Source organism: Triticum dicoccoides, chromosome 5B, assembly GCF_002162155.2.
Source record: "Triticum dicoccoides isolate Atlit2015 ecotype Zavitan chromosome 5B, WEW_v2.0, whole genome shotgun sequence".
In the NCBI taxonomy this organism is placed as follows: domain Eukaryota; kingdom Viridiplantae; phylum Streptophyta; class Magnoliopsida; order Poales; family Poaceae; genus Triticum; species Triticum dicoccoides.
In genome coordinates, this window is record NC_041389.1 from 400,672,776 (window position 1) to 400,681,179 (window position 8,404).

At 47.1% G+C, this 8,404-nt stretch overlaps 2 protein-coding genes across 2 annotated transcripts; both read right to left on the reverse strand.

Annotated features, from left to right (window-relative positions):
- Positions 1 to 1,728: 1,728 nt before the first annotated feature.
- On the reverse strand, positions 1,729 to 3,232 carry LOC119309475 (photosystem I chlorophyll a/b-binding protein 6, chloroplastic-like). The gene is made up of 4 exons (XM_037585468.1): positions 3,075 to 3,232; positions 2,789 to 2,980; positions 2,133 to 2,685; positions 1,729 to 2,026 (listed from the first exon to the last, which is right to left on the reverse strand). Exons 1-4 carry the CDS (start codon positions 3,125 to 3,127, stop codon positions 2,009 to 2,011), a joined length of 816 nt encoding a protein of 271 aa, XP_037441365.1. The 5' UTR covers positions 3,128 to 3,232; the 3' UTR covers positions 1,729 to 2,008.
- A 786-nt stretch (positions 3,233 to 4,018) lies between these two features.
- On the reverse strand, positions 4,019 to 7,492 carry LOC119309474 (probable polygalacturonase). Its single transcript, XM_037585466.1, has 5 exons — positions 6,609 to 7,492; positions 6,156 to 6,276; positions 5,370 to 5,618; positions 5,001 to 5,154; positions 4,019 to 4,789 (listed from the first exon to the last, which is right to left on the reverse strand). The coding sequence occupies exons 1-5, from the start codon at positions 7,152 to 7,154 to the stop codon at positions 4,264 to 4,266; spliced, it is 1,596 nt and encodes a 531-aa protein (XP_037441363.1). The 5' UTR covers positions 7,155 to 7,492; the 3' UTR covers positions 4,019 to 4,263.
- Positions 7,493 to 8,404: the final 912 nt, after the last annotated feature.

Below are 8,404 nucleotides of genomic sequence, written 5' to 3' on the forward strand. Positions count from 1 at the left end.
CAGGAGATGCCTAGCTCGTCAAGTTATGACTTAGTTACAATTTCTGAACCTACCATTCTGATGCAATATCTTAAAGATCTTGTGGAGGACAATAATGAGACTCCTAAAAGGAGTAAGCGACAGAGGACTGCAAAGTGGTTTGGTGATGATTTTCTTGTGTATCTCATGCATAGATGACACTCCGAGTTCTATTTTTAAGTCTATGCATATGAAGATGCTGACCACTGAAAGGAAACAGTCTGTAGTGATGGATTCCATCTTGGCAAATGAAACTTGGGAGATCACTGGTCATCCTTATGGGGTGCAAACCTATAGGGTACAAATGGGTATTCAAGAAGAAGCTTAGGCATGATGTGTTATTGAGAAGTACAAGGCACGACTCGTGGCCAAGGGTTATACTCAAAAGGAAGGTGAAGACTTCTTTGATACTTACTCATCCGTGGCTCGACTTACCACTATTCGAGTATTACTTTCACTAGCCGCCTCACATGGTCTTCTCCTTCATCAATTTGATGTTAAGACTGCTTTCCTAAATGGAGAGTTGGATGAGGAAATTTACATGGAACGACCAGATGGGTTTATAGTGGACAGTCAGGAAGGAAAGGTGTGCAAATTGTTGAAGTCTTTGTATGGACTTAAGCAATCACCTAAGCAGTGGCATGAGAAGTTTGAAAAAAATTTAACAGATACAGGGTTTGTTGTAAATGAAGCTGATAAATGTGTATACTATCGCCATGGTGGGGCAAGGGAGTTGTTCTTTGCTTGTATGTTGATGACATATTGATTTTTGGAACAAATCTAAATGTTATTAAGGAGGCCAAGAATTTTCTATCTCATTGTTTTGAGATGAAGGATTTAGGAGTAGTTGATGTTATTCTGAACATCAAGCTATTGAGAAATGATGATGGTGGAATTACATTGCTTCAATCTCACTATGTGGAAAAGATCTTGAGTCGCTTTGGTTATAGTGACTGCAAGCCCTCTCCAACATCATATGATGCTAGCATGTTGCTTCGAAAGAATTGAAGAATTGCTATAGATCAATTGAAATATTCTCATATTATTGGCTCGCTTATGTATTTAGCAAGTGCTACAAGACCTGACATCTCTTTTGCTGTCAGCAAACTGTGCCGATTTGGTTCAAAATCGGGAGCTGATCATTGGAAAGCTCTAGAGAGAGTTATGCGTTATTTGAAAGACATTGTGAATTATGGAATTCACTACACTGGGACCCAAAGATGCTTGAAGGGTATAGTGACTAAAACTAGATCTTGGATGCTGATGAGATAAAGACCACGAGCGGATATGTGTTCACTCATGATGGTGGCGTTGTTTTTTAAAAGTCTTGCAAGCAGACCATCTTAACGAGGTCAACAATGAAAGCAGAACTCCCAACACTAGATATAGCTACGGTCGAAGCTAATTGGCTTCGTCGGCTCTTGAATGACTTGCTGGTTGTTGAGAAAGTTGTACCGGATATCCTTATGAACTGCGCCGACCATTGACGCATCGTCTAGCTCAAGGGACGACATGATAGCTCGGTACGAGTTTCTAAATGAGCTCACGGCTGGCTCAATATCATACTCGAGCGGCGCGCATGGCCTGCATCGACCACATCATTCTTCCTTTTGTTTTACACTGCACACGTTGCCTCTGGCCTTGGGTTCGTAGCAGCCTATCTGACTCTCTCAGTTTTCTATTCAAGGTCATAGAAATAGGTGTCTAGGGTTAACCAAGAAGAAAATTACGCGTATCAAGAAGTATAACAGCTGTGCGATTCTGATGTTAATGTGGCCTGTGGTAGTAGTAGAATTTTGTTTTGGCCTAGTGGGAGTATTTCATTATACAGAGGTGTACTGGTAAGCATCTTCCCCGGCCCACTCCCCTCTTCCGGTGCACTGTAATATTCACATTTTCCAAAGGGCTAGATGACACACCAAAGCCAAAGTGCTCAGGTTCACGGCAAAAACCCTCTGCGTGAGCAACGCCGTTCGCCACTCTGCCACGATCAGTGGGAAGTGAATGCCTGCACAGTGCCCCATGACATAAAATGATCTGCATGAGAATCACAGAAGCAAACCATACTGGCAATGGAGAGTTAAGTAGCCAACCATGTGTGTACGGCTACGTACCGAGAAGATGTTGCAGTGGCCGGGGTCGGCGAGGTGCGCGGAGAGGTTGTCGAGGGGGCCCTGGCCGGTGTAGACGGCCTGGAACCAGAAGCCGACGAAGGCGAGCATGGCGAGGCGGCCGTTCTTGATCTCCTTGGTGCGGAGCACCATGACGGGCTCCGGCGAGCCGCGGCCCCAGTTGCCCCAGTCGAACCACAGGCCCCCCGGGTACCCCACGTCCGGGGTGGGGTTCTTGCGGTTGGGGAACCGCGGCTCGATGTCGACGGACCCCGGGTTGAGGTAGTCCATCCACCGCCGGCCCTCCACCCACCCCATGAGCGCCACCTGGGTGACGAAGAGCGTCAAAGGGTCCGCGAAGTACTCGCGCTCGCCGGCGGTGTACCAGGAGAACTCCTCCATGAAGCCCCACTTGTGCAGGATCTCCGGGACCAGGATCCCGGCCGCCGCCAGCATCGCCCACCGGCCGTGCATCAGCTCCGCCTGCGCGAACCACCGCAGCGACTCCGGCTCCGATCCGAATCCGAGAGGATCAAATCCGAAGTCTCCCGGAAGGCTGAAGGGGAATGGCAGCACAGGAATAATGCCAGAGACGAAATGAAATTCAGCACGTATTTTCCTCGAACTATGCATGGTATGAACTCGGTCCAGTTACCTACCTGCCGTCGAGCCACGGCGGAGGAGCGGTGCCGGGGAACCAGACGGGCCGGTCGGGCCCCAGCGGCTCGCACACCGTGGACAGGCTGCTCTTGGTCGCGCCAGTACGGTGGCCGCAGCCCCGACGGACGGCAGCGCACGCTGCCGCAGCAGCATTCTGCAGCGGCGGCTTCGGTGCATGCAGCGCCCGGATACTAGCTCGACCAGAAAAGGCGAAGGTTCAGCAAAAAAGGCTAGCAGGAAACCCGGATGTTTCGGACAGGGACTAACCGGAGTGTCGGTGATTACCTTGGTTGGAGGCTGCATGCTGCGAATGAGCCAGTGGGCAGAGGAGTCGCCATGGAGGATTCCGGGGAGAGAGGGGCGGAAATTGCACTGCGCCCGCGAGCGGGTTATCTGCTTGGAGCTGAGGATAGGGAGGGAGAGAGGGCGCTGCACTGATCGACCGCCAGCCAATGACGCGTGGCCAGGTGTGCCAACTGTTTTTTTTTTAGCAACAGGTTTTTTTTTTAGCAACAGGTGTGCCAACTGCCAAGTTTTTCCTATCGTAGAAATTGGCCCGTGGGCTTTTTCTAACTTGGATGCCCGTTCGTTGTTTACAGCCTTCTCGATGTCACTGGAAGAAACTAACGTTTTTTTTTTCTGTGGGAATGAAAGAAACTACTGCCTCCGTCCATAATACATGACGTTTTTGCAAACTAAAACAGCTTGAGATAGTGAAAAAAGAAACTTGACTGACTACTCACCCTAAATTTGTTTGGACGGACTAAGTACTGTTTGACAATTGGGAAAAAAACTTCAAAAGATACTTGACCAATTTTTTTACCAAATGTATCCCTGACAAAAGGAAAGTTGATTAATATTACATTTCAAAGACACTAGTACTTAGTGTCACAAATCATTGTCTTTCTCAGTCAACTAAGGTAGGTTCTCGCCTCCCTCATAAAATAAAAGTTGGTTCTCAGTTCTCACCCCCTGTGAATCTATAAATCAGAGAGCATGCTGCGAAAGAAAACAAAGAATACTCCCCTGTTTTTTCATATATAATTTTAAAGCCAGACAAAATCAAACCAAAAGAAGCTGTGCTGCCATTGCTTCACCAAAAGACTAGCGCAATAAGATTTGTTCCAGAAGGGACAAGGTGTTTTACCTCTATAGTTGTACTGACGTTATTTTGAAGACCGTTTGACAGAGTGAGCTTTGCAAAACGACCATAAAAAACACCTAGTGTTAACATTGTTCGTGAAGTCTTAATTGCTTAATTGGTGTGTAGATGTGTAGAAATACAGGGCTGAAATGGGAAACGAGCTGAATCATTCTATGACACAGTATAGACAAGCCCCGGCCTCCTTAAATACATGCCTTAGACAGAGGGGTATGTAAACAGCTACAACCAAAATTTCCTGTGTATGCAGTAAAACAAGACTAAGCTCATCACTGGATACTCCTAAATAATACAGTGAAAAGAACCACCGTGTCAGAAACTGTAGTCGATATCTGAAATGTTCTGCAGTGTCGATTGTTTAACCATCTCGCGCCGCTCATTGTACAGGTCCAGGTTCTTGCAGGGCACAGGGAAAACATAGCCGATGACCTGCCCCTGGACGAAGGAGCACTGGAAAACATGGTGCTTCTTGTCAAGTATGCCAACCGACATATCATGGAAAGTAACATTCCTCACGGGGATCTCTGCGCTCCCTTGTATCCTGACGGGTACCCGCACCCTTTGCCCATGGATTGACGTATACGAGATGTTGCCGACAACGGGAACTGCCTTCGGGTCAAACCGTTCATCTGGGTGTTCATTATAGTCGGTCTTTATCACGATGCCAACACGGACATTTTCTAGGGTTATGTTTCTGTAGACGATGTTGTTTACATAGGCCCCTCTTCCAGGGGCAGTCTTTATCCTCACACCTCGCCGCGAACTCCAAATGTGGACGTTCTCTACCAAAACGTTTGAGACACCACCAGACATCTCGCTTCCTATAGACACGCCAGCACTGTCCAGAAGGGAAAAGAGATTAAACACGCAATCAAGCTGATCTGACAAACTTTGACTAGTAACACCCATACATTTCAGAGTAATTCACTGTACATGAAAAGCTGCATTTTGGTACTATTAACGTTCTTATTCACCAATCAAGTTAACAAGTCACTCAACTTATAAATTAACAGATAGGCTAACACAGTGAACCAAAACAAATGAATTACCTGACCATGGAGCGGATTATGACATTGCGAATAGTGATGTTAGTAGACGGACGCCCATAAGCAATTCCATATTGATCCCAACCACTCTTTATAGCTACCCCGTCATCACCAACAGAAATATAGCAATTTTCAATCATCACATTCTCACAAGAATCTGCATAAGCAGTAAGCGCAACTGAGAATCTGAGTGTTGTATAAAATGTTCCAAATCATATAATAAGAAGTTAAGAAACCAAGATAACATGGAAGTACAAAGTTGTAGGGTTCATAAAGAGGCTAGATTGTTATCCAGTCATTGAACAATGTGAGCTGTGGCTGAAGCGAATAAGAGCTCAGGAATCAAGTAAACCGCAAAAGTTGGAAAATGACCTGGATCTATCCCATCGGTGTTTGGAGCCCCAGCAATTGGAGCCAGAATAGTAGTTCCCGAGACTGTGACATCCTTGCAGTCATATAGATGAAGTGTCCAGAAGGGAGAATCACGTAATGTGATGTCAGAAATAGTAATGTTACTTGACCGCATGAGCTGAACAAGAGGACCCCTGGTGTGATTGAGGAGTTTCTTGCGAAATTTGATCCACCAACTTTGGCCTTGCCCATTTATAGTGCCATTATGACCTATTATACAGATAAAGAGATGATGAGTCTCAGCTAACGAAATGTCTGGCCAATTTGAGGACAAAAAGGCTGACAGAAAGAATATTTAGCAATTAAATTGGCACATTAGAATCATGGCTACACATTCATGATTATTCTGGTAACAGGTAACAATATCTTCCCATGAATAACCAACAAGACCGTTGGTCTTATATTCAAAATACTAAAAAGGAGGCCTCATAACATAGGATCATCCAACATACTTTCACGGTGGGACTTAAAAGATGATTTATAAGGTAGGTGGTCGCAAATACTGATACTTCATTTTACCAATTTCACTTATGTTCCTACGTTTCGCAATTAGGGTGTTAATTTAAAGGCCACACACGCCATAATGTGATGGCAGTCAATCCTTGCTTTAATTCAGAATACAAAGACAAAGTTCAAAGTAATAATTAAGCATTGAAATGAAGCAAGTAAGCATATAAAGAAAAAACATAAAATTCACACTCTCATGAGCGTTAAAATGCAATAAAGGAAACATACAATACTACCTACCGGTTATAATCACATCCTTCAGGTCTTGACCATGTATGAGACTCCCATATCGAGGTCCCTTGTGCTCTCTTCCATATCCATATGATGGTAATGGAGACATCAATGGCCAGTATCTTTCATCCTTACATGTAAGTAACGCAATAAGCTGTCAATGTTGATTCATTGGAAGAAAATGCACCAAACTGTAAAAGTTACAGCCAGATGATAAGTAAGCAACATCCTAGTCTTTCTGTAAGGTTGAAACAAAATGACATCATTATAATTCCTTTACAGGCTAAGCATGAGTGGACAGGACCAGTGTTATTCTAAAGTTAATGTGAGTCATTAATTCATCATATGGTTTAAGTGTTTAACTATACCACGACTACACTTGTGACTGGTCATACAACCTTGTCAAAACGTGTGAGTGTAAAATTAAGCAAGCTGGTGGAAAGTGCAGCTGAAATGCCTCACCTGGACCCCGAGGATCTCAGCGCCAGCAGCGAGGAAGAGCGTCATGTGGCTGGTGAGGTTAAACGGCGCGGTGAGCCACCGGCCGGCAGGCACGGTGAGCCTCCCGCCGCCCCTCTCCGAGATGGCTGCCACTGCGGCCTCGAAGGCAGCCGTGTTGAGCGTGCGCCCGTCCCCGATGCCCCCAAACTCCTTCAAGTCGTACACCGGCGGCGAGGCCACCCACTGGCCCATCGATGCAGCGGCAGACGGCGCGCGCTTGGGCATGGGCGGCCGGTTGTAGAGCCGCAGGCGGCCCATGGAGGTGTTCTGCCACAGGAAGACGAGCACGAAGCCGACGAGCCAGAGCGCGACCAGGTACGCCCTGTAGGACGGCGAGATCGTCGGCGGCGCCCACCGCCGGTGGTGGAACTGGTGCGTGCCCCGGCTTAGCGCGGCGCGCGGGGAGGACAGCACCGCCGGGCCGGCGGAGGCCAGCACCGCCGCTGCGGCGGCGGCGGCCGCGACGGAGGCGCGCGGGGAGGAGACGCCGACGGCGATCTCCGCCATCGGATCCGGTCGGCGCGGGGGCGGGATCTACGTGCTACGCCGCGCAGTACCAACCGGTTGGTGCGCCTGTCGGGGGGATGCTGCTAGGGTTTTGCTGCCCATGGGGGTTGGGGCGGGGAAGGAAGCGGGAGCGCGGCGGTGGTGAGCCGGACCTCGGGAGCACTAGTTTAAAAAGGGCGGGAGGCGGTGAGGTCACTGGCACTTGAGCGCGGTGGTGAGTGCCCGCGCCTCGGCCGTGGGGTTGGGGGAGGAACCACGACGACGGCCAGCAAGACGGCGGAATGACCGAATAGCCCCCCCTGCGTACTGCCGTCAGCCCGTGCGGGCCGTCGGATGACTGACTCGAGTTGCCGTGGCTCTGTTTGTTGCTTCTACGCTTCCGCTGATGCTGAGCCCAACTGCCCAAGAAGTACTCTCCCTCCGCTTCCTCTTTTTCGTTTTTTTAACAACATCCGGTCTATTCTTCATGTATCATGTCAGTACAGTGACAAATAGATTCAGGTTTTAGACTACCTCTTTTTCGAAAATGATTCAGATCTTTTATCAAAGTTCAGCAGAAGTACAAAGCATCTCAAACATAATAAAAATTGCATTGAGATTTCAAGACCCCAAACAACCACTACTGCCGCTAGAACGAGCCGCCGACGCGCCGTTGTCGTCGCTCCCCTACAGGAGCCGGCTTGACCTTGTCGATGATAGCCGGGAAGTCTTCATGCACGTGCCCCTAATGGTCAGCGCCCTAGAGCCGTTTGTCATCGTCGTTAAACCGTTGCATGGATTAATAAAGAGTAGTTTTGAGTAAGGGTTTTGCTTTCTTGCTTTGATCTTGGAAAAGAAGAAAAAGAGCAAAAGAAATAAAAAAATTATATAATAATCTTATGAAGATTGATGACTTCACATATAAGAAGTATGTGGATTGAAACTTGTTGTGGGTTGCCAAACATAGTTTTGGTGATTGTTGCAATTAAAAGAAAGTAATAAAGAAAGAGGGGTTCACATATAAATATATTGTCTTGGACATCTTTTATGATTGTGAGCACTCATTAAAATAGTATATGCTAAGAAGTTGATTTTAAACAAGGAAGACAATACAATGAGTTATGTTTGCTTATTTTCGAACAGAAGTTATATTGTTATGGATCATGACGCTTGCTTCCACCTCATACTAGCCAAAAAAATTCACCAAGTAGAGATACTACTTGTGCGTCCAAACATTAACCAGTTTTGCCATGAGAGTCCACTATACCTAC